At 29.7% G+C, this 27837-nt stretch overlaps 1 protein-coding gene across 1 annotated transcript; it reads left to right on the forward strand.

Annotated features, from left to right (window-relative positions):
* Positions 1 to 4574: 4574 nt before the first annotated feature.
* LOC142318104 (uncharacterized) lies at positions 4575 to 27837 on the forward strand. The gene is made up of 7 exons (XM_075354639.1): positions 4575 to 4680; positions 16164 to 16241; positions 18375 to 18437; positions 19523 to 19597; positions 22147 to 22227; positions 25737 to 25845; positions 27695 to 27837. Exons 1-7 carry the CDS (start codon positions 4581 to 4583, stop codon positions 27774 to 27776), a joined length of 588 nt encoding a protein of 195 aa, XP_075210754.1. The 5' UTR covers positions 4575 to 4580; the 3' UTR covers positions 27777 to 27837.

The following is a 27837-nucleotide window of genomic DNA, read 5'->3' on the forward strand; positions in this document are numbered from 1 at the left end:
TAAAATATAGTTTAAATATTAGGATAAATATAGGATAAATATAGTTTTTCTACAGCTGTATTATAATGTTTGAATTATATGGCTGGAACCGGTATCAGTATGAACGACATTATGATACAGATTTGCATTATGAAAAGGACTTCAACCAATCAAAAGCCTACTCTTTTCAACCACTGAACTATCAGAAGCGGGTATTGTTTAATGTCTCAGCTGTTTTTTTTACTTTCATTTTAATCCAGTTTAGTAATTAGAAAGCAGACGTTAATTTGAAAGTAAGTTTCTTTATTACACTGTTTATCCTTTTGTTAATTATGTTGGATTCTGAGGAAGAAGTGTTTTTAACACTGATCGATATTAAAGAAAAGGCAGAACTTATCACTAATAGACCTAAAAAAAAATTGCTACAAAAATTAATTGTTTAATATGTTTTCTGAAAATATATTCCATAAACAATGTGTTCTATCATTGATTTAAGTCAATAATCCCAATATTTTATCAACCGTAGAAAAAAAATATGGTATGCAACTCTCTATAATGACCATTAATGCACTTTTCCTCCTCTATGAATCATGAGACCTTGCCGTTGGTGAGGGGGCTTGAGTGCTCAGGGATACAGAGTAGCTGGACCGAAGGTGCAACCATATCGGAGAGGTATCTGTTGAGAGCCAGACTAAGGAATGATTCCTGAAAGAGGGCAGCAGCTCTTTCAGTAGTTGTTAGGGGCGTGAGTCAGGACGACTTAAACGGCCGTATCAACATCACTCAGTCCTCTGAGTACTGCGCAGCTGAAAGCAATGGAAAACTACAGCTGCTTTTTTCCAAGAAAATGTGGATCTCTGCATTTTCACATAGCAATAATGGAGGCGCCTTCCTTGGTAAAATATTCCGGAGGTAAAATAGTCCCCCGTTCAGATCTCCGGGTGGGGACTACTAAGGAAGGGGTCACCAGAAAATTAAAAAATAACATTCTACGAGTCGGAGCGTGGAATGTTAGAAGCTTGAAAAAGGTTGGTAGGCTAGAAAATTTAAAAAGGGAAATGGGTAGGACAAATGTGGATATAGTAGGAATTAGTGAGGTTCGGTGGGAAGAGGAAGGCGACTTTTGGTCAGGTGATTTTAGAGTAATTAACTCAGCGTCAAATAATGGGCAGGCAGGAGTAGGTTTCGTGATGAACAAGAAGATAGGGAGGAGAGTGGAGTATTTCAAAACGCATAGCGATAGAATCATTGTAATAAGGATAAAATCAAAACCTAAACCGACAACGATTGTTAACGTCTATATGCCTACAAGCGCCCATGATGATGATGAGGTAGAGTGTGTATACGAAGAGATTGATGAAGCAATTAAGCACGTAAAAGGAGATGAAAATTTAATAATAGTTGGAGATTGGAATGCAAGCATTGGAAAAGGCAAGGAAGGAAATATAGTGGGTGAATACGGGCTGGGCAAAAGGAATGAAAGAGGGGACCGACTTATACAATTTTGCACGAAGTATAATTTAGTAATTGCCAACACCCAATTTAAAAATCATAATAGAAGAATATACACTTGGAAAAAGCCAGGCGATACTGGAAGGTATCAGATAGATTATATCATGGTTAAGCAAAGATTTAGAAATCAACTCGTTGACTGCAAAACTTACCCTGGAGCAGACATTGATAGCGACCATAATTTGGTGATAATGAAATGTAGATTGGGGTTTAAAAACCTGAAGAAAAGGTGTCAGATGAATCGGTGGAATTTAGAGAAGCTTGAGGAAGAGGAGGTAAAGAAGATTTTTGAGGAGGACATTGCAAGAGGTCTGAGTAAAAAAGATAAGGTAGAAAATGTAGAAGAAGAATGGGAGAATGTTAAAAAGGAAATTCTTAAATCAGCAGAAGCAAACTTAGGCGGAATAAAGAGAACCGGTAGAAAACCTTGGGTTTCAGATGATATATTGCAGCTGATGGATGAACGTAGAAAATATAAGAATGCTAGTGATGAAGAAAGTAAAAGGAACTATCGGAAATTAAGAAATGCTATAAACAGGAAGTGCAAACTGGTGAAAGAAGAGTGGATTAAAGAAAAGTGTTCAGAAGTGGAAAGAGAAATGAACATTGGTAAAATAGACGGAGCATACAGGAAAGTTAAGGAAAATTTTGGGGTACATAAATTAAAATCCAATAATGTGTTAAACAAAGATGGTACACCAATATATAATACGAAAGGTAGAGTCGATAGATGGGTGGAATATATTGAAGAGTTATACGGAGGAAATGAATTAGAAAATGGTGTTATAGAGGAAGAAGAGGAAGTTGAGGAGGATGAAATGGGAGAAACAATACTGAGATCTGAATTTAAGAGAGCATTAAAAGATTTAAATGGCAGAAAGGCTCCTGGAATAGACGGAATACCTGTAGAATTACTGCGCAGTGCAGGTGAGGAAGCGATCGATAGATTATACAAACTGGTGTGTAATATTTATGAAAATGGGGAATTTCCATCAGACTTCAAAAAAAGTGTTATAGTTATGATACCAAAGAAAGCAGGGGCAGATAAATGTGAAGAATACAGAACAATTAGTTTAACTAGTCATGCATCAAAAATCTTAACTAGAATTTTATACAGAAGAATTGAGAGGAGAGTGGAAGAAGTGTTAGGAGAAGACCAATTTGGTTTCAGGAAAAGTATAGGGACAAGGGAAGCAATTTTAGGCCTCAGATTAATAGTAGAAGGAAGATTAAAGAAAAACAAACCAACATACTTGGCGTTTATAGACCTAGAAAAGGCTTTCGATAACGTAGACTGGAATAAAATGTTCAGCATTTTAAAAAAATTAGGGTTCAAATACAGAGATAGAAGAACAATTGCTAACATGTACAGGAACCAAACAGCAACAATAACAATTGAAGAACATAAGAAAGAAGCCCTAATAAGAAAGGGAGTCCGACATGATGTTCCCTATCTCCGTTACTTTTTAATCTTTACATGGAACTAGCAGTTAATGATGTTAAAGAACAATTTCGATTCGGAGTAACAGTACAAGGTGAAAAGATAAAGATGCTACGATTTGCTGATGATATAGTAATTCTAGCCGAGAGTAAAAAGGATTTAGAAGAAACAATGAACGGCATAGATGAAGTCCTACGCAAGAACTATCGCATGAAAATAAACAAGAACAAAACAAAAGTAATGAAATGTAGTAGAAATAACAAAGATGTACCGCTGAATGTGAAAATAGGAGGAGAAAAGATTATGGAGGTAGAAGAATTTTGTTATTTGGGAAGTAAAATTACTAAAGATGGGCGAAGCAGGAGCGATATAAAATGCCGAATAGCACAAGCTAAACGAGCCTTCAGTAAGAAATATAATTTGTTTACATCAAAAATTAATTTAAATGTCAGGAAAAGATTTTTGAAAGTGTATGTTTGGAGTGTCGCTTTATATGGAAGTGAAACTTGGACAATCGGAGTATCTGAGAAGAAAAGATTAGAAGCTTTTGAAATGTGGTGCTATAGGAGAATGTTAAAAATCAGATGGGTGGATAAAGTGACAAATGAAGAGGTATTGCGGCAAATAGATGAAGAAAGAAGCATTTGGAAAAATATAGTTAAAAGAAGAGACAGACTTATAGGCCACATACTAAGGCATCCTGGAATAGTCGCTTTAATACTGGATGGACAGGTAGAAGGGAAAAATTGTGTAGGCAGGCCACGTTTGGAGTATGTAAAACAAATTGTTGGGGATGTAGGATGTAGAGGGTATACTGAAATGAAACGACTAGCACTAGATAGGGAATCTTGGAGAGCCGCATCAAACCAGTCAAATGACTGAAGACAAAAAAAAAAAAAAAAAAAAAAAAAAAAAAAAAAAAATGCACTTTTGCAAAGTTTACGACACTCATCAAGGCTCATGTTCTAACTTACTTCACAATCTTGAATTAATAGCGTTATTATAGGCTCGTTGCATAATGTACTATTTCAATATTCATTTAATTGGAATAGATGAGTTGTCTTCCCCTTTATGAGTTAATTAGAAATTAAGCTATTGCATTCCAAAAAACAAATGATTTTTTTAGTTTATTTTTCTTAGTTCTAAATTTCATAGGTTGCTTATTTCTTCTATTTTACCAGATATCAATTGTTACATAAATTTATTCTGCTTGTAAATGACTTGTATGGAATAAGCATTTCATTATTTTCTGGCATTATAAATGATATTTTAAATATCTATAAGTATTCCTGTAATATTTATCTTACATTCTGAGCTGTATTTTTGTTATTGACACTTCTATTAAAAAAAAAATCTCATCTATTCATTGAATTCATTTTATTTGAAGCATGTCTTACACAGATACCTCCTCCACAGAAAAATTGATTCATTTATTTTACCCTATTCCAAGCAGGTATTCCAAGTAGGTATTTTGTTATTTACTCCCCTCTGAGAAGTTATTATTATCCAGGGTTTCAGTTTCATTGTTACTTTTTAATGATTCAAAATATAACCATTCAGTATTTTTTCTATTGTTAGTTATGTCCAGAAATAGTGAAAACTGGCCTATATATAATGGATGTGCGCATTTTAAGTCATTTCTCCTAAGATGGCTAGACGAGTGTGTATAACATACATTTGCTTACTAATTGTTTTATTTTATTACTGTAATGCCCAACAGTCTGGAGATGGATTTAACATTTATAAGGGTAAGTAATGATTATTTTATAATTGTGCATTAAATTTTTTTCAGATTTATTCATTAAATATCTCCAACTGATTATTTCAACTTTTTTTTAAGCTATGTGCTTCTTTTCACTGTTAAAGAGTATAATAAAAGTAAAATAATAAGATCTTTATAAAATATTCTATCAATATTGATCTACTGATTTGATATCAAGAAAGTTACACATATGTATGTAGACAATTCAATTACCCCTACCTTTTTTTGTTTTTTGGGGGGTCGTTAAACGTCTAGCTAGGCAAAAACACACATACCCCATTTTTTATTACTTATTACACCATAACTCAAGTGCGTGATACCAGGAAAGAAAAATTATGCATAACTTTAACACTTGTATTCAAGGTGATGTTTTTAAGCTTATTGGTTACAGTGGCAATTTAAAGATATTAAAGCATGTAGGATTTAGGCTACACTAAAAGAAATATATACCTCACCAAAATTATTAATGATTAATATTACATATTACATAAAAATAATTGTGGTGTTTAGGTGTACACTCACAATCTCCTGTTAAAGCCCAACAGGGCAAGGAGGGTGTGTGGCGACCGGAACGTCACACTAGGCGAATGTCTTCCCCTACGGAGTTGGGATGTACACTCACAACATCCATCTACAAAAAAAAATGTTTTATTGTGTTAGATGCCTTCAATAAGGTGTCCTAGAAATATTTTTTGCACTGATTGCCAACCAAAATTGAATGTTTCCTTTTTTTAGTAACAAAAATTTATTCCTGATTTTTTTATTGTATAGTCTAGAGTATAATATTATCTTACCTTATATCTGATTTTCTCTAATTTTATCCTGTATTTAGCCTCTAGAATGTACTTTTTCAATCTTTAGCAGTAACTGGCAAGCTTATTTGTGATCCATTTCCATGGTAGCATGATTCCATCATTGATGTATCTTAGTGAAAGCTTTCACCATGCTCATCAGTAAGATTGCCTAGATTAGGTGGAAATAAATCCAACTGAAAGCATTGAGTATATTTAGAAATACATTGCACCACAGTTATTTATAGTTTTCATCACCACTTCTAAATGGTTCTCAAACTTCTTTTTGCTCAGGAATGATTTCACAGCATTTCAAAATGATACCTGTGCTGTTTTCTCAGAATCATTCAAACTCCTCTCAGATCAAATCCTTCAGTAGGTTACAAATCTATGATCCAACAAATATTGATTCTTTGAAATATGCCTCTCTGATTCTGGGAAACTTGCTCGTTAAGGTATGAGAAACCTTGGCTTTTACTATTCATTGTTTTGACAAAATTTTTCATCTAACCAAGTTTTATGTGTACTGGTGAAAGATACACATTCTTTTGATTCAAAAGAGTACAAACAACATTTTTCTGCCCACCCATAAGTGCTTCCCTCTCTTCAGCCCCTTTTTTTTAATATAGTAATTTTTACTAACTCTACCTTCCCGCCTGCTAAGAAATAATATTATATAGTATAACTGAGCTGCAGTCAATAAAATTAAAATAAATGCTACAGCATTAAATGGCTATCACCTTTAGGTCCCCACATATGTACCAAGAATACTTTTCATATTGTAACATCGTCAGTAAAAGTTTCATATTTTCATACGTCTCCTTCATTTGTTCTGCATAAGAAGAGGAATTGATGTTTCTCATTTCCATTGATGTTGAGAATTGCTTTCAAACTTGTTTAAAAAATATATAAACAATCTTCATTCTGTAGAATTGTGATACTGCAAATCCTTGATACTGTAAAGAATTTACATCATTACAGTATACTATATTATCTTGTAAGGAGAACAGTTGTTGAAGTTCTTGCTGCCTAATACGAAAAAAAAAAACATATTTTATTGTTGCTTTTGAGAAGGTTTCAGCTTTTTAACCTAGCCAGTCACTCTTACTGCATTTTAGACAAATTAAGATCATGATCCAGTTTAAGTTCTACTTGAGTAATTTTGTGAGGTTCAGTGTTCTCACCTTGGAAATCCTCTTCTTCTTCATTACCTTCTAAAGAAGGATCTGATGTCTTTCTTCTTCATCATTACTTTCTTCTACACTCCATGTAGAAACATGGAGTGTAGAATGTTACTTGTTGTTCCACCTTCTGGTGGAACAACAAGTAACATTTCACTGCGTGGAATAGGTCTTATGGCTGAAGGAAGACTAGAATATACAATAGATTTTTTGAATTTACTTGTGATGGTTTTGATTTTTGTGATACAAATATAACAGTTTGTCGAGTGGTCTTTAGGGGTCTCTCCATACCATATTAACAGCAAAAGGCATATGTTACGTCTTCCCACTTAGCCAGCTGTTTAGTAAAGTTTCACAAAAATTACAGCATATATGAGTGACCAAAAACTTGTCCTGATCTCCTACTTTGTACCCAAAATAGAATTCAAATGATTTTTTAACCAAAGTGTAATATTTCTTCTTTGATTATTTAAAAGTTAATTCATCACATCTATAGCAGAAATTGATAGAATGATTTATACAATTACAAGGAATTTCTATATAATTTACTGACAATACACAAAAAGTAATATGCATGAAGCTTAATAAAAACGATACACATCTGTATAAGAAAATGTAGAAATAAAACAAAGTACAAACTCTCAATTTTATTTGCATGAACACCAGAACAAAACTGATTTTCTGGTCTGGATTATTCCACACAAAAAATAGTAACTGAAATGACTATATCAATTATGATGTCATTAGTAAAGAATGTTAATTAAATCATACTATGGTGATAAATGTATTTTTCCTAGAAGAATGAATCATGATAAAACAGTTCACATTGATGTCATTCTATTATGTTATACATATTAATCAAACTGGTCACTCTTCCAAATTATTCCAATGAGAGCCATTTATAAATATCTTGAGACATTCATATTTCATTATTAATATAGATTCACAACAAATCTTTACAAATGTTTAGTATTAATAGAGAAAATAAATTGTTTAATCAGTTTCATTTTTTATGAGTGACAATTAGAAAAAATGAAGCCTTACGACAAATTTTGAGTCAACAGAATATATGTGAAAAATACTAAAAACTTAGAAATAACACATAAAAAACAGACAAAAGTAGTGTGAAAAACAACAAAATATTAAGGCATATTAAAATACAAATTCAAACAATAATAAATCCATTAGTAAATAACAGAAAAGGGAAAGTAATAAAAAAAATAAATAAATTGCATTTATTTTTAATTATTGTATTTTTAAACTTGTAAACTGATCATGTTTAATTATTAAAAAACCTATACAGATTCTTTTTTTAAATCAATATAAAAATTTAAACAATACATGACTCTGCCAAAGAAATAGTGTTAACCTACTAGTAGTTTTATGTAAAGTTCAAAATACAAAACGTAGATGCATTAATTAAATTATTATTATAGAATTGACAAATGATCAGTTGACTCAAATATCCTCTCAGACTTAACTAATTATTTGTGCCTTTTTCCTAACTATGCAACCTTTTTTCTGTAAACAGAATCAACAACTTTATCGCAGAATTTTAGAACTATAAATCAGTAGATTCTTCTGGAATACTCGTTTTTTAGGAGTGGCAGGATTATTTTACCACTATTTCTACAAAGAAAATCTTATTAATGATCTTATAAGTGAATAATGTAACATTTTTAATTCAGGGCAAACATTTCTCAAGTAGAACCACGGTATTTGGTGGATTCTACATTATTTTTATCTTGACAAGAACAGTTTTCTTCCCTTGTTCAAGTTAAATTGTGATGTTATCATGTTGGTACTCATACTTAAATTAAAATAAATAACATTAATCTTTGACACATTCTTCCATTAAATCCCTTAAACGTTTATGTACATTTTTGATCTGTACATCTAAAGAGTTGTAATCTGCTAATCTGTAACATTAAGCTGTATATTCTGCAAAAGATACAAGTTTCCTTTTAAAATTTGTATTACATATCATTGATATGTTTATTATGAACAAAACTGAACCAAGGACAGAGTCATTCAAGGATATCATATTTGATCATTCCATTTCCCATTAAATCTAACACTCTGAATTCTGAAACCTAAATAAGATTTAAACCAGTAGTAGGCTAATCCTTTTTATTTACCAAGAACTGTGTTCTGCCATAACAAATGCATTTTTTAAATTATAAAAAGACTGACATTTTCCCTGCTATTTATACCCATATTAATTTGAGAAAATAAATTTAAAATACTTCTATGCTTACTACATTAACTGATTTAAGACTTAAATTCTTGTTATTATCTAGAAATGACATTAATTTTACTTTAACAATATTTTCAAATACTTTAAAGCCGGTAACAGAGTAATAGGATGGTAATTGCCAATAAAACTATAATCGCTCTTCTTAAAAATTAACACTACTATAACCTGTTTTAATAAACCTTTGTCTCTAAACAAAGATTACACAAATAATCCAGCTCTCTAGTAATCATTACAGTAGCGGGACTTTAAGTTTCAATTCGACAGATGTTTTACTAGCTAAGGACATAATTATGTATTTCATTTTTATCTATTGAAGTTAAAAATCTATTGAGTTTTTAATATAATAAACGGGATATTTTTCACTAAATTTAATGCACATATCATGCATGTTTTCATCTCATTCCTGTTAATTTTTTAGTTTTTCCACTACACAAAGAAAAAAATCATTAAAGGTAATTGTATTTATACACTAGATTTACAAACTGTACCACTTTCTAATACCATTTTATTAATATTAGAAGCCTTCTTTTTAAAAAAAAAATATTAATTTTCCATTGCCTATTAGAACCTTTTTGGCAATGAAAAATCCATTTTTAAATTATATTTCTTTTACTTACTTTAACTCAGAGTTTAACCTATTCCTATATCTACGTAATAAAATTTAAGTTTATTATTTTAATGTTGCTTCTTTGTAGAGTTAACTTCTCCTTTTTATCATGTTTATTAAAAAAAAAATTTAACCAAGGTTTTAGCTCAACATTTATTCTTGCGTCATGTAACCAACTAAACTCGGTATCAATTTGCTTACTCAACTGTGTACTAAAGCTCTTAAAAGCTTCAGTAACGTTATTATATTTATAAACCTCATCCTATTTAAAATTATGTAAAGAGTTTTTAGTCAAGATGATTAATTTTAACAAAATATTTATCTTTATTTTTACTAAAATTATAAAAGAAATTAGTGTAATAATCAGTTGACCAAGATCCTTAAAAACACCGAGAAACAGCGTTTCTGTAATTAAATTTAATAAATATTACACAAGCCTGCAAAATTTGGTTAGTGGAATGGCTTTTAACTTTTCATTATTGATTCCTATGTATTTTTTAGTGCTGAATCTGAAAGTTACCTTCATTGTTTTACGTTATGTCAGGATTTATCGTAAACAGCAAATTTGAATTTGTAAAAAGTTGAAAAATTGCGAAAACGGTTTTTTTTTTAATAATAAATTAATATAATATATTCGCTTTTTTTTGTTTATATTATGCATTTTTATAGCTAAACAGTTGAGTAGTCTGAAGAGGCAGGCATAGGGGTTTGGATTGATGATGACGAGACGGTAGGAGAACTGGCCGACAGGTTGTGACAAACTTAATCAGATGTAACATGTTTATTGCCAGCTATCCGCGCTACTCATGAACCGTGCAACTGCTGTCAGTGCTGTTTCAACCATCAGCGTGCGTAAATCGAGTTTTTTATGCCCTCCTTGATCAAACGCGTTTTTGTCGGTGGAAAATATTTTTTCAGGTCATAAGCAAACTTTCCGTTTTCAAAATGGCTTCAAGAGGCTGCAAAAATTCTGCAGATTCCTTTTGTTACATTTGTGATGAGTTAATGGTGCAAAGGCAAAAAATAATCATAACAAGTTTCGTTCGACAAGTATACCTCACGTATTTCGGAGGAAAATAGTTCAATACAAAACGTTTACTACACACGTGTTGAAGGACTAAGACGGTAGTCAAACGGTGAAGAAGAAGCGTTCAGATTTGGAGGTCCAATAGTGTAGAGCCACAAAATCACACCAATGATTATTAATTTTGTTCAACTGGTGTTTACGGTTTCAATTTGAAGAATAAATTAAGAATCGTCTATCTAAATAAGCCATCTGCTTTACACCCGGTTCCTCATGATCCAGACGTACCAGTGCCAATTCCACTAGAAAATTTACCTGAAATAGATGGTTCCACAAGTGATTTAAATGAAGATATCGAGGAGTACAAACCCGGAGATGACTGTGCACCAGAGCTTTAGTCACAGTTTGAACTAAACGATTTGGTTCAGGACTTACATCTGACCAAAGAAAATTCAGAATTGCTTGGTTCAAGGCTTAAAGAGAAAAACTTGCTTACAGCTGGCACTTCATTCCCCTGGTTCAGGCACAGAGAAAAGGATTTTAAAGCCGAATTAGTCTTTTGCACTGATGTGTGTGGACTTTTGACTTTATCTAACATTCTGTATGAAAGTAACGATTGGAGACTGTTCATAGATTCGTCCAAAAGAAGCCTCAAAGTTGTCCTTCACAATGGGAGTACATATCCGTCAATACCTGTTGAACATTCTGACCATTTAAAAGAGTGGTACAATAATTTTTAGTTTTTTTCTATAAAATTAAATATGACAATCATAAGTGAATACGTGGACAATCTAAAAATAATATCAATGCTCCTAGGACAGCAAGGAGGATACACAAAGTTTCCTTGTTCTTTGTGTGAATGGGATAGAAGAGACAGAGAAAATCATTGAATAAGGAAAGATTGGCCAAAAAGAACTTCACTAGAACCTGGAACCATAAATAAAAGCTCTCACAGATCCAAATAAAGTTCTCCTTTCACCTCTGAATATCAAGTTAGGTTTGATGAAGCAATTTGTCAAAGCCTGTCAAAGCCTTACAAAAAGAAGGTAAATGTTTTAAATACATCAGTGACAAATTTCCTGTCTTATCAATCGCTAAACTAAAAGAGGGTGTCTTTACTGGTCCTGACATAAGAAAATTTCTCAAAGAAGGTAATTTTGAGAAACAAATGGAAGTTGCAGAAAAAGAAGCCTTGAAGAACATGAAAAAAATGGAACAGAGGTAACAAGGAAAATGGACCACTCTCTCTTTTTCTGTTTAGCCTCTGGAACCACCATAAGGCATTACTTCAGGGGATGAATGAGGATGATATGTATGAATGTAAATGAAGTGTAGTCTTGTACAATCTCAGGTCGACCATTCCTGAGATCTGTGGTTAATTGAAACCTAACCACCAAATAACACCAGTATCCATGATCTAGTATTCAAATACGTATAAAAGTAACTGCCTTTACTAGGATTTGAACCTTATAGATAAAATGAACTACAACGATGATGGCAGACTATTGCCATACACTGAGATGAACCCTACAGAGAACATAGAAGGAAAAACGCGAAGCAAAGTATAAGCAGTCCAAAGAAACTTCAACACATGGAATACAATTTAAGTGTTTTACATACTTCATCATTAAGGGTGGGTGAAAAGGAGGAGTGGTATCTAAAGGCATGACATCTTCATGAAAATTAAAATTAAATAAAAATGTGCTATAATTGAAACTGGGCTTATTTTGTGTTAATTTTCATTAGACATTAAGGGGACAATTACTCCACCCCGCCCTCCTCTTTAGTCCACTCAATTGTCCATGCATAAGAATGCATAATATGACGTGATGGAAAAAAATGAAAGTTATTTTCAGACTCATCACTAAAAAATACATAAGAATCAATTATCAAAAATTAAAAAAAACACAACCATCGCAGGCTTGTTTTATCAGTGTAAATCAATTATACAGGTTCAATTTTCTTAACATCTGGTACCGTTGGTATTATATAATTTACATAAGATGTGGATTATTAATATACGAAGTGTGATCAAAAAATACGGTGAATGAATTTTTTAGCGGTAACTGCCGACGCTACATCCATATGCTGTAATTTGTCCTATAGCGTGATCAACTGAGACAGGCAGGGACAAGTTGTAACACGTTCGAGCTTGCCAGTCAGCTGCTAGAGCCGCTAGAGTGAGGTTGTGTTTATCGTGTCTGTCGCGCAACATGAATTTTGAACAACGCATTAACATTAAGTTTTGTTTTAAATTGCAAAAGAGTGCCAAAGAAGCTCACGAAATGTTAGAATCGGTGTGCGGCGATAATGTGGTAACTTTGAAGACTGTGTACAAGTGGTATGACCGATTTAAAAACGGAAATGAGTCTGTTGAAGACGAGCAGCGTGCGGGACATGCAGTAACCTCAAAAACAGTTTAAAATGTGCAAAAAGTGGAAACAATGGTTCGTTCAAACAGGCGAATGACTATTCGAGAGCTATCGGAAGACCTTAACATATCGTACGGATCCGTTCAAAGCGAAACGTACGAAGAAAGCGACCAGAAAAATAGACCAATGGCTTCCTTATTCACCACGACAACGCGCCGTGTCACACCTCGCTTCTCATTCGCGAGTTTTTGGCCGAAAAAAGTGTTCCTGTCTGTCCACATCCGCCATACTCACCGGATTTAGCACCATGCGACTTTTGGCTCTTCCCAAAAATTAAAACTGCTTAAAGGAAAACGTTTTGACACCATTGCTGAAATTGAGAGGGCCACGACCGAGCAGCTGAAAGCCCTTCCGAAAGACGCCTTCCAGAAATGCCTCCAGTCATGGAGTCAACGTTGGGATAAGTACATTGCTAGCCAAGGACAGTACTTTGAAGGAGATTAAATTGAATTACTTTTTTTAATAAAAAATTATTCACCGTATTTTTTTATCACACCTCGTGTATATATATATATATATTATATTACAAAATATATGTATGTGGATACTCAATTTTTATATAAATTATATAGGTCTTGTGATCTCATTTGCATAAGAACTGTAATTATTACTATGAATCTTGAATTTATACTCATCTATAAAATTCTTATTATCTAACAAATCAATATGTATGTCACAAGTTAAAAATACTATTTCATTTTCTTTATCTCAGATAACACTAAATTTAACTTCTTTCTAAAAATATTCTCAAAAAATTCATGATATATAGCTTTTATTGTAGAAGATATTTTGTTTAAGCTACCGCTATTCAGAAAACAAGTAGCAAATAACATATAAAGTATAGATGCTGTATAAATCAAATCATCATAAAAGAAATCATGGCACCATCAGACCTTGAAGAATGGCTACAACGAACATAAACATTATATCTCTTAATAATGCACTTGAATACTTCATAATTATAGATCTTACTACATATAAATTGTAGAACAACAATTCTAGGCAAACATTCCTTACAAAAAGATTGTAATTCACAAATAAATAAATCAAGATTTTTATTTTACAATATTTGATATCTCTGTTGATTAGACTGAGAGTATTCAGTGCCTGAAATAAGGATATCAATGGCTGTGAAAAGGAAATCCCCAGAGTGGCTCTAGTTATGAACTCAAGTATAGATGGCCACTTTGAATGATTCTACACTGAGGTGCTGCTTTGAGAGAATTGAGGAAGGAGATAATGCATTTTAAGGTTGACATAATTACTCTGAGTGAAGTTAGATTGAAAAAGAAAAATTTATATAAGGGTGATAATTACCTTTTATATTACAGAAGATCTGAGGAAAATACTTCAGAAATGGTTTTTTGATTAGGAAAGGGTTCTGGCCTTATGACTGGGTTTGTAGTTTAGGATTTAGAAGCAGATTATTGTAATATAACCCTTTTGAAAATTTATGCTCCTATTGAGAAGAAAGTAGAGGATATGAAAGACATTTTTTTGAACAGTTGTAGAGTGTTTGATAGCAACTCAACAAATGATGAGTGACCTGCATGAGATAGTGTTGTTTGACTTTAATATAAAAATTGGTAAAAGGAAGATTTTGTAAACATTATTAAGAAAATTGCTATTGTGCCAAAAGTAATAAAAATCAAATGAGAGGTATCAATTTTATAGTTAATAGATATCAACAATAGAAGTACATACAGTATTTGTTTACAAAAGAATCCATAAAGTGACATTAGAGCCACAAGAAATCTGATACATAATAACATGATAGATAAGTCATTTCTTAGACATAGAAGTCTGATAATATCAAGGTATAGACTGTGATTCTAAATATTTTCTTGTTGGAATTGAGTATGAACAGTCTGCCAAATGATGGAAAAGAGAAGGTGAAATAAGAAAGAGTTGATAATAGGTTATTGAGTTAGAGGAATGGTAGGAAAACAAACAGAAAAACTATAGATGAATTAGAGAAAACAATTTGTAAATGTGCATTGCAAACAAGGTAATATAACAGAAGAGGAGAGCAAGTTGGTATGATGAATATTATAGAGCAACTGGTTGTGTGTGTGTGTGTGTTAGCCAAAAAAGTATGAAATACTTGATGAATATCTATATAAGTATGCTGAAAATATGAGCCACATTTGAAACATAACCACTCTTCTAGTCAATTTGTCTAGATTAAGAAAGTTGCGAAAGAGAAGTAATGTCTTAATTACTACGTTTAATAATAGGATCACTTAGAACCTGCAACTTTTAATAATGATTCGACCAATCTGTAGAATTATTAATTAGCCGCTGAAGAATATTTGTACCACCTTAATATTAGAATTTGAAAAAAATAATCTATGAACAAATAGAGAAAAAACTAAATAAATGATTTCTTCTATGTCAAGCTGACAAGGAGCTTGTTATACATATATTACGGTAAAGTTTCAAACATCTTGGCTGTAAGATTGTAGTATCTGCAGTTTTGTTTGTTAATACACTTTGTTAAATAAAAATTATCTTTGTCTGACTAATTAAAATTTGCAACACTTTGAGGGTTTTTACATAATAATTGAATGAATTTTCTATAAAAGTCAATGTGATTTGGTAGATCATATTTCACATTATTTTAACCATTTCAATTTTGTATGGGTTAAAAGAAATACAGTGATGGAGTGTACTTTATATTGTTTTATCCTTTGTATTCATTAAAATGAATGAAATCTTACTAATCATCAAGGACACCCATCCACCCATATGTCTTATCAGTTAAAAATTTCCAGAAGTCTGAGTCACTGGTGATGGGTAAGATTCCAATATACTTCCATTCATTTGAAATTTGTTATACTACCTTAAAAAAATAAGCCATAAAGAAATTTGTCTGTGTCAAGGTACATAATATTTTTTACAAAATTCAAGTTGGCTTTGATGAAATAAATTCCACACACACACACATGTATGTGAGTATATATATATATATATATATATATATATATATACATACATATATACATTTATTACTTGTGTATGATAAATATCATATTCTTAAAAGCACAGATCTCATCATTTTATAAACACTGTTCATATCTAGAAGAATATGATGCTACACATTTTTATGCACTAAGATATTTATAGTTTTTTTTTTTAAATAAGTTTATCTAGGTGTATTATTTGTGTTCTGATTAGATATGCAAATTGGCAAGACTAATGATGTCTTGAAAGATGGTTTGACTAAAGAGACTGTAGATAAAGAAGAACTGATATGTAAGTAAAATACCTTTTAATATTAATTTATTTATGTGTGTGAATGCAGAATTTGTTTTAATAGATCATATTGTTCTATGCTTTAATATGTACTTAATGTTGACATTAAACTACACAGCTTTCCTTGAAAGAAATCTTTACTGTTTAAATCTTTAAACTGTTATCTTAATATACTATAATGAGAAATCTTATGTATTAGAACCATCTCTGTTTATAAATGTACTTGGAATTATATTCATCCTTTGCTGATATATCGCCTATTTTTTTGAGAGAGCTATATTTTTATTTTTGTTGTTGGTGCTACATATTGAATAAGATATACAAACTATATCTGAACACTACAAAGGTGTGAGGGAAGATGTGATATCATTGGTTTTAACTTTCCTCTTCTGTCATTTTTTTTAGGTTTCTTTTAAGTTTTTTTTCAGATTTGTGATAAAGAACTCTCTAAACTAATGGATGAAAAAGGATATTAATATAATGGTAGCACACTTTAAACAAAGACAGGACCTAAAGTATGTAATTTATTTTTACAAATAATACAAAGAACTGTAGTGAAGGTTTTGGGAAAGTATAGCCTATTGGAAATTCAGTAAAATGTAGAAGAAAGTTTAGTATAACAGAAAAAGTAAAGTAAACTTAATCCAGCCCAAAAGAAAAAAATAGAAAAAACCTCATTTGTGAGTCTTTATGCATGAAATATATTTATATACTATATTTCTCCCCATGATAAATTGGAGACCATTTGACTCCAATTGTGCATTTTTCACAGCAGTATTGGCTTGGTCTACAAGAGATTAAGTTGGATATAAAATAGGAAATAAAAAACCGGAATTGAAAAATCATTACTGTGGTAATAAGAATAGGGATAAAAAATTCAGGTGAATGTCAACACTAAAAGAAAAATATTGATCATAGGAAATATTCTTTACTGATGCACTATGGTAAATAATGCTATGGATGACTATATATGAGTGCATGAGGAATATATAGAAGCTGATATTTAATTTTTTTTATAAATCATTGTATGTGTTTTTTATAAAACTTTTTTAAGGTAGTAATGCTGTTATTGTAAATTAGATGTTAAAGTTTTATTTCCAATGTATAAATTTATCTATTTCATTATTCCAAAAATCTATTTTTATATATTAAATTATTTTTACCCTCTGTGCTGTATTCATTGTTTATTGCTACACATTTTATTAAATTAGGTTCTTTAATTTATTACCATTAATGTAGTGAGACTTATTAATTATGCTTCTATTTATTGATTTTTTTATGAATTGATGTGATACTATTGTTACTGGTTTTCTGCAAATATTGAAGAATTATTTTCTATTTCCATTGTATGTTGTATAATTTTATAAAAGGTCTTCAGCTTATTAATTATTGTTTAGAATTGATTTGTTTATTATAAATTAATAAAATATCATCCATGAATCCAAAACTTTCATAAAAGTTGTTATGTTTTCTATATGTTGTAGGAATACTTCTGATGGCATGCTGCTTAAAGCAAACCCATTCTTATAAAATAGATTTGTCACTGAATGTGAAATAGTTTTGATTTAAACAAAATTTAATTTGTGTTATTTTTGACTTGTGATTGATCGTTTATTATTATTAAGCAGTTTTCATATTAAGTTTAATATTTCCCCGATCAGGATTTGTACAACTTTTTTTATCACATGAAATAAGGAAGTTATTATTCTCTAACCAAGTAATCACATTCATTCTTTCTAAAGATGGGAAAATTCAAAAAAAATTGAGTTATAATACAAAGATGCATTACCAGTAATATTTTTTATTGTTCTTTAAGTTGAATCCAGACAATTAATTTTATTCCTTAAAATAAGACACAAAAAATGCAATAGTTATATGCTAGCTCTAAAGCTGTTTGAAATTCCTGTTTGAAGATACTTCAATGTAATTCATTACGATGAAGTAAATAAAAATTAAGAAATGAATTATCAGATAGAATACAAGATAAAAAATGGAATCTAATTGATGAATGTTTTTATTGATAAATCAAATATTTCTGTAAAAAGTCAGCAATGAAAGCATGTTGCAGTTTGCAGTATTTTTTTCTTATTCTTCCTATGAAATATATACTAATAAATAAAATTACTGTTCCAGTACCCTCAGTTGCAGCAAAGGTAAATATTGAAGACACATCAAAAAGAAACACCATGTTCAGAAGTAAGTTAAACGATAAAAAATCTATTTGTAATTGTCAACCAAGTTAATGAAATGTTGTTTTATATTGGGAATATAAAATTGAAAATATTTCTTATTTAAATTCAGTTTTTCTGTTTTCTGTCTTAAATGACACTTTTCATGGTAAATTAGATAAATTTTATTCCAGTTTTACAGTGTTTATTTAATAAATGTACTTTCTTCTTTGATAATTACACACTCCTCTTCATTCTCATTCAGCACATTGTAATACACCCAAGGTTAAAAGCATTATGCATTACTTTCAAAGGACATCTTCATTATTAATTTCAGCAGCATTAACAATTCATATCTATAGAGTACCAGAAACTGTAACATTTTGGTGAAAATTGTCTGATGGAACCGTAGGGATTTATATTATAAAATCAAGAGGTTACCATCTGCTTAGTTATTACAGGAGTGTTCATTTTAATGAGTGTGCAATGTTTATTAACATATTAATATGTTAAATAAATGAATACCTATTTGATTTGAGGAAGGTACATTTAAATAACTTTTTATAGAAAAAAGGCATGCAAGTGTAAGGTAGAGAACATCAGTAGAATGTGGAGAAAGTAGAAGATGGAGTGTAAAGTAAGTAAATGTATAGTTAATAAGAGTATGTTTTAGTCCCTGGCACCATCCCAAACCTTTTAGTATCAGATAAAAAAATTTTTTTTTTATAAAACTCGTTTTAACTGACCAGAGTCCTGATGATGTTGACAATGTTGATGAACTAAACAATTCTTTTAGTTTTATTACCAGAATACTTTAAAATGAGGAAAACATTTCATGTCAGCAAATTCGATGCACAATTTCTGTTTGTACAAACATCCTTTTTTTAAACTTAATGTCTAATTCAGCAAAAATTTCATCTAACAAAAAATAAAGAGTAAAGAATTTGAGCAAATTTTCATAATCTCCACAACTATTTTGTAATGAAAATATCACACAACATTTCAGTGAAATAAGATTTTTTTAGGCTTTGTTTTTAAGCATTTAACAGAAAAATTGCTCTGTGATCAATTTTTGCTGATATTTAGACCACTAAATTGTTTCCTGGTTTGTAGATTTAATGATCGGAAGACAAATTCCTGAACGTGAAATCTTTGATGACAGTACTTCACTGGATGATCTATTTGCTTGTAAGTATTACAAATTAATTATTGTATTTTACACACACCAGTAATGTATTGTAAATAACATTTATACAGCCATTATTTTAGTTAAGAGAAATGAAATTTGATTTAAATAACTGTTAGTAATATTACTTCTATTTCAGTTTTATTTGTCTACTTCTTTGATGTCTATGAGAAAAAATGAAAAGCTCTATTCTATGAATTTATTTCAGGTGAAAATAGATTTTTAATTTAGGTGAGCTTGTTAAATCGTATGTTTCATACTTGCAACTAATTAGTGCTATTAATATTTTAAGTATAAATTAAAATTAGTGATTAAATTTATTTATGTGGCAAGTGGTAATGTCAATCTCTTACAGATATATTTTAAGTGATCTTCAAAGAGTAACTCTATAACTAAACTGTTTGAGATATTTGAATTTTTTTCTTCATTGCCCAAATTATCTTAACTGATGAAGAGAATCATCCATTGCAATATCAATTTGTAAACTTGTATTAAATTAACTAATTATTTATGGTTACATAAAAATGATATATTAAAATATACTATTAGCAACTTACAACATAAAAGTTAATTTAGTATCACCGAGTTCCTAATTATAAATATGATCTATTCTACTACATTAATCTTAAATATGTTACATGACAGCAGTTAAGAATTATTATTAGAATAATGCAATAGTAGTACTGAAAGTTTCCATTAGTTGGAAATTGATGCAATTTATTCTGCACATTTATATTACATGCATTGTCAATATTAAGAAAATAATTACCTGAGCAGAAATTATCTACTCAACCTTTACTGGTATTAGTCAGTATTGAAATTCAGATAAATAATGGAAAAACAGGATGAAAGAGATATTCTAGATCTTTTAAGAAATTACATGACATTTATAGATCTTGTGAAGATATTCAATAATCTGGAGTGGAACAAATCATGATTAGAAATGAAGTATAGAAAAAAAACTATTTTTAACCTGTACTAGAATCAGGTTGCTGTCAAAAAAAAAATAATAATAAGCGGAATTCTCAAGCAAAAAGAAGTGATTCAGTTCTCTCTGCAATCCTTTTCAATCTACAGATAGAAAAGGCAATGAAAGATCTGAAAGAAAAAATTGATAATAGAGTAACAGTACAAGCAGAAAAGATAAAGTGGTTAAGATTCATTAATTGTGTTATCTTTTAGCTAAAATTAAAAGTGAGTTCAAGTAAATACTGGATGGTGTGGGCTGATTGTTGGTTTAGAAATTTACTTTAAAAATTAGTAACAATAAAACAGAAATAATAAAATGGGTTAAAAAAATGACATTTAGAAGAAGAATAATAGAAGATAGTAAGTGTTTAACATTAACATTATGATTGGAAAACAAATTATACCATTAATCAAAGAATTGTGTTATTTACAAAAGTAAATTAACAAATTTTGTGTTAAGTAATAAATTTACAAAAAAAAATGGATGGAAAATTAAAAAATAATATTTTTGAGTATCAAATCTAGTTTGAAATAAAAAATAATTCTTTATAATATTTTTATGGAATTTAGTGCCTAAAGGCACTAAATTCCATAAAAATGGAATTTAAGTACATGTGCCATGTACAGTTAGAAAGCTAGAAAGGTGAAGAATGCATCATTCTATTTTGGTTTGCATATACTTCCACTTTTCCTCAAGGATGAACTCTCACTAAAAATATAAACATATTGGTGAAGAACCCCTGGCAATATGTTATTACTTTGTGAAAGAGTTTCTCCAATGGTAATTGCTAGACATTAGAGGTGACTAAATAAGATTTTTCTTAATCTTGATTTTAAATAATTTTAACCTCAATTTTTGTTGTTAAAGTATCACTATGAGTTAATTTTTATCACTATGTTAATTTTTCTGTTATATTTATATTTTCATGTTTTATTATTTCTCCAGTACTGATTAACTGAATGATAAGAAATATTGGCATGTCATTACATTATTCAAATTTCACTCCAAGTAGTAGTTTTACAAGACCAGTTTTGAATTGGTAAATAAAGGTTTTAAAAATATAGTGTTTTAGTGGAATGTTGAAAATCAGATTTGTTAATAAAATTTGAAATGGAGGGATTTTAAGAATATTTTAGAGAAAAAAGAAGTTTGTAGCCAGTTCTTACTAGAAGTTGGTAAGTGATATATAAATGTCACTAGTGTTAATCAATTTAGCATGGATGGTAGTGCAGAAGGTAAAAATTCAAGAAATACACCATGGTTACAATACATGAAGCAAGAAGTTAGAAATACAGGATTTGATAAATATGTTAAAACTGAAAGATTAACTCAGAACAGAAATTAATGGAGATGTGCTTCCAACAGGAGTTACCTGATGGCAAAAAATGTTACTTTTTTCATTTTAATATATGTAATAATTACATTACTATTATGTTAAAAGAGAAACCCAGTATAAATTTTTTGTTGTTGTGTAGACTAGATTATTTGATGAATTATTGATAGTGATTTTGTATATTACTTCAATCATTCTCTTGGAAAAATTTTATGATAGTTAACAAATATACAACTGATTTGTTACAGTAATGCAAATACCTGAATCAAAAGTCACTGTTCCTCGCGTGGTGAAAAATATTGCATTGCGTCCAGTTGATAAAAAAGCAGGTAAGATGTATAATAGTATTTTTATTAAAAATAAATATAATTGTTTATTTTTATAATAAATTTAAACCATTTTCATTAAATTTCATTTAAATTTTGTTATAATTATTGAGCTGCTGATTCCTCTACAAAATTTTATATTTGTAATTGAAGTAGTTGAACTGAATTCAAATGGAGTGACTTACAACATCATTAGCATAAATATATATTCACACATGCATGCAAGCGCACACATGAGTTGCAGACAACTGCAATGCGGGGTAATCGTTCAATAATATTACATGCAGGAAGTGAGGAAGGATTTGTTGCTGGCACCATATTGCTATATAAATCTGGAACAACTTGCAGAGACAAATGAATTATAATAATTTTATGCTGCGATTAAAAATTGTAATAATCACAGGCAAATGAACTATAATAATTCTGAGAAATGGTGGAGGGCAAAACTGTTACCAAATATTCCTGATCAGTCAGTCAATGTAGTGGATAACGCCCCATACCATTTCATCTTGGCAGAAAAAGTATCAACAAAAAAAATCTGTTAAATTAGAAATAGTAAACTGGTTGCTGAGAAAAGGGGTACAGAGTGACTTATCAATGAGAAAGGAATAGCTGAATCAATTTTCTACAACCAAAGGAGAAAGTTTACAAAATCATTGCATATCTGTTTGGTTTGGGTTATGAAGTTGTAAGACTACCTCCATATTTATGTGAACTTAATCCAACAGAACTGGCTTGGGCTAAATTAAACCCCTTTCTGAGTGGAAATATTTGTAGTGACTTTAATCTAGATAATTTAAAGAAACTAACTGGTATGGGCATCAAAAGAGTAACTCTAAGTGATTGGATAAGTTGGATAAGTTACTGTTCAAAAGTAACAAATCTGGAGAAAGAATACTGAGGTAAAGATGGAATTGTTTCTGATGTCATTGCTAATTTATTACATCCAGCAGTGAGGCAGATGATTCTTTAACAAACTCTGAATCTGAAGCAACGATACAGACAGTGGTGAAGAACTGGTCACAGAATTTTTATAAGTACATAAATTATTTATATACTAGTAAAAATATGTATTACTTTCTTAGTAAATATAAAGTAGGCTAATTTAAATTTAAAACCATAATCTTTATCATTCAAAAAATAACATTATTAGAGAAAACTTATTATTGTCGTTAGGTTCAGTAAGAAGTTAAATAAAATGTAAATAATTAATTCTGTTAGAACAAATTTTGTTGTTAAGATAATAGTGAGCAGTTTGCATTTTGGTAGTATGAGTATCCCTACTTATTGAATGAAATTTTATCTATTGCTCTATCTTGTACAACACATTCCTTACAGAGTCACTCTTACAATTCCAGTACAATATTGAACTTTTGGTGGATTTCTCATTATCTTATTTGGTTTTTGAGGTTTCTTTGTCAGAATACTTAATTTTTCTTGATAAGGATGTTCTTTCTTTCCTCAATACCAATCGGAATGGATTGAGGCAATTTGTTTGCCAGCTACCTTGCTTAAAAAAGTTATTCTTAACAGTATAACATTCTTCCTCTTAATAATATCCTGCAGACATTTAAACAATCAAGCAATCAAGGATGTGCTTTGCCAACCATAAAAGTAGTCATTAACATAATCATCAAGTATTTCAGTTCACTGGAAATTAACATAATCTTTAATGTTTACCAGAGCTAAGTATATTGTTATACATTTATTTATTTGATGAAATGTTAGAATCAGTTTCAATTACATTTCCATGGATTTTTGTCGCAGCTGACTAAGTGTTTAAGGAAATAAGAGATTACCAAAATCCCTATTATACTATGATCAGGCAGCTTCATAATCTGTAATCTCTAAAATAAACAGAAATATGATTTTCGACTTGAAATAAATTCATCTATCTATTAATGTACTCTTTCATCAATTTTGAAATTTAATTCTTTTCAAATAAAGCAATGTGATTTTGCACTTTTTCACCAGAAGCTTGTGTTTAGTTTTAGTTATTGCTGGAAATATTTTTAAGAAAAAAAATAGTTTGTTGGTATTTCTCAAAACTTATAAAAGAAACTTAGAGATCACTTGTGGAGGATTGGATGGCTAATTTAAAATATATTGTTAAAACAATATTTGTATGTAAACAGGCTTGGAAAAAACATCTAATTTTATCAACAAATTCTGAAAATAATATTTTTAATAAATTTTAGTTTATTCTTCATATGTGAGATTCCTTGTTCTTTTTATGTGGATCTCAGTATTCTGTTACAAAAACACTTGAAGATTTTATAATTACTCCTGGCAGTAAAAGAAAATGAAATGAAGAAAAATTAGAATTGTAGGCTATAAATTACTACAATCTTGATTTTTATTGGGAAAATGAAACATAATCTGCATTTCATTCATGATGGAAAGTAAATGACACATTTGAAAATAAATATTAATGATAAGACTTAGTTTCATTAACCTTTACATAAAAGATTCTTTCAACTATGTGTTCATTCTTTAATAAGTTATTAGTCTGCATCTTGCTCAAATGTATTATTTTTATTTAAGGTCCTAAATAAATTAGAATTGTTTAGTAGAAATTTAAAGAAGGTATTTGTTAGTGTTTTTTATTATTTAAATCTTACTTTACACACAAGCAAATTCTGCCTTGTTTACTTTCCCAGTCATTTTATTTTGTTTCATCATAAAGTGATGAAAATTTTTAATTATTAAATATTAATCAACTTACTTAGAGTATTGGTTTTGGGAAGTAACCACAGTATTATTAGATACTCAACAGAAAAGTGGACCAATAATTAGCTTCGAAAAGTATTTGGAAACAGTTCCATTAATCTTGAAGTGTGTAATTTATTTAATAATTTTAAGGAGCTCAGATATTTAGTAAACTTTTTTGAATTTAGGTTAATAAGCAGCTGAGTATCTTGTTCATATAAGGAATACACCTACAACTTGTTAAATTTGCAGAATTTCAAGCCAGTACGTGTTATTAGAATACAACTGATTGATTGAACAATTCAATAGTCGTGTTGGTGTTAAAAAATAAAAACTAACTAGTGTCCAAGAAACAGGATGTTGTTGACAGCATTAAAATGTATGAGTAATTTGTCTGGCTTGCAAGCATTGAACTACTCATTTGAAACATGCAGACAGCATGTCGTTAGGTTCAAGAAGTAGTTCAATAAATATAAATAATTAATTCTGTATAATCTATAATTATAATTATAGATTATCTTTTACATCTTTCTAATGACCCATTCATTATAAGATTATCATCTGAAAATAATGTTATATATCAAGATTTTGTTATACAAGGAAATTAAATTTCTCTTAATAATCATGAATAAGTCTGAAAAAAGATTTTCACTCTAGATATTTCTTGGAGAATTAAGATTTTTTTCAAGTGTCTAATTACCTTTAATACACAAGAATTGAATTAAATTTAATTCATAGTTGAATCGAAAATTAGAAACATTTTCTTTTAACATTTAAAATACTTTCATTTAATTTCTGTTTAGGGTTATTTGGGCATTTTGACAAAAGAAATTACTATTATAAAAGAGATCCAGGATCAGTTTTGACTTGGACAATAGCATCCCCAAGACCAGCATTAAAACATGAAACGAGGTATGTAAACACAACCAGAAAGTTTCTTAAATCAGGTAACAATATCTTATTCTATTAGTTTCACTCATACTATTTTTCTGTTTTAATATTTTCTGAAGAATTAAGTTAAAAGTGATATTTAAGGATTTATAAAATAATTTTGTTTGATTTTATATTTATGCAATATAAATTACAAGAATTTTCCTAAATTAGTCACTCTTAATTTTAGAAAAGGATTCTTACAGCAATACTTTTTTTAATGACATTCTGGTTCCAGTAAAAATTGACTTTTAATTTTTTAGAATGAAAATGGTGTCTGACTAAATATGGATGTTTCACAATTCGAATAGCGTGAAATAAACAAAGAAACAATGCTCATAATTCAGTCAAGAATGATATTTAATAAAAACAATGAGTGGACTGTAAATAGATTAGAATACGAATTTATACACGTCATAAAGAGACCTGAGTGAAATGAGAATAAGTTACATAAAATAAAACAAATGAGATATAAAATTATTAATAATGCCGCTAGACGGGCGAGTTGCGTACACGGCTGATATTGCGCGATGACTGACTCCACAGCAGTCTAGCGTGTATACCCCCACTACTTGAGTGACGTATAAGCGCAAACAAATGGAATTTTTATTTTTTCTAGAATATTGTTTCAGAACCTGTGTTTTTTCAGTAATTATCAATGAAAATAAAAACTGAATTTGAAATTTCAGTGAATTCAATGTTTTTGTCTTGAAAATTTAGACCAAATGATTAAAACTCGATTTAATAAGACTGATAAAAGATTAACATTTCTGTTTCACAGAGAGGGTTTATTTAGCCTTATTCATCATTATACTTTTAGATTCCCCTTTTAAGGATGACAAAATGTTGGCAAAGTGTTAACTTTGCCAACATTTTGAATCATATTTGACACATTTTGGTTATTCATAGGTTATGAGTATTCTACAGATTGTAGAATAATTGGGACTTCGCTCACTTACTCGTAAAGGCTTGGAAAAGACATTTAATTTTATGATAGCTCTTCTATCTGTGAGATAAGATTTTATAATCATAAAATCACTTAATCTTATTTCATCTTCATTAAATTTGTTAATGTTATTGCTGTCTAATACCTTAGAGAAGTCGTGAAGTATGGTGTTTGAGTTTTCTTGGCTCTGACAATTCTGGTCATTTTGATTTTTTAAAAAGCAAGGATAACAGTGGAAATAAGTTACTGTGATATTTGAACTAAATGAATAAACCATTTTTCACTTAAGAACATTTTTCTTATTATTACAAAGGTAACCATTTAACACATGGTTGTTAAATTTAAATTGCAAATAAAATAAAATGTCGTGATAATTAAATGTATTATTTTACACATTTCCTCTTCTCAAAAATACTCTATTATATATACTACACAATACATACTTTTATATATATCTCTTTTACATATACTGTATTTATTTTCAAAAATGCTACACAGAAAAAAAATTAAATGTAAACATTGCCTTTAATGTTGATAAAACTGAACAATGATTTAGATACAGAATATTTTTAACAATATAATTTATATTTTGATAAATTACATCATTAAATGATATTATCATATATAATTACGAAACTAAAGAAAAGAAATCGGGGACCTAAATTTTCTGACTGGATTAATAGTCCAGTGTTAGTCCAGAGTGAAAATGAGCGAGAGCTTTAATCTAGCACTGAATCAAAATAAATAAAACTATTGCTTGTATTGTTTCTTATCAGTATATATATCTCAAATTAAGAAGTTAAAAACAGCTACTCATGTAATGAAGATTGTTTAATTATTATAAAATAATAAATTTTATAAATTAAATATTTATTGTTTTTTTAGATCTGGAGCTGGAAAGCACAGTTACTTACAACCTTCATCATTTATAGCTACAATGGGAAAACGGCTGCCAATGGATTACTAACTTTATTATTTCTGAATTATAACTGTAATTATTAATTAAGTTGCAAATAAAAGAGAATGTT

The sequence above is a fragment of the Lycorma delicatula genome, chromosome 1 (genome assembly GCF_047948215.1).
Source record: "Lycorma delicatula isolate Av1 chromosome 1, ASM4794821v1, whole genome shotgun sequence".
Classification (NCBI taxonomy): domain Eukaryota; kingdom Metazoa; phylum Arthropoda; class Insecta; order Hemiptera; family Fulgoridae; genus Lycorma; species Lycorma delicatula.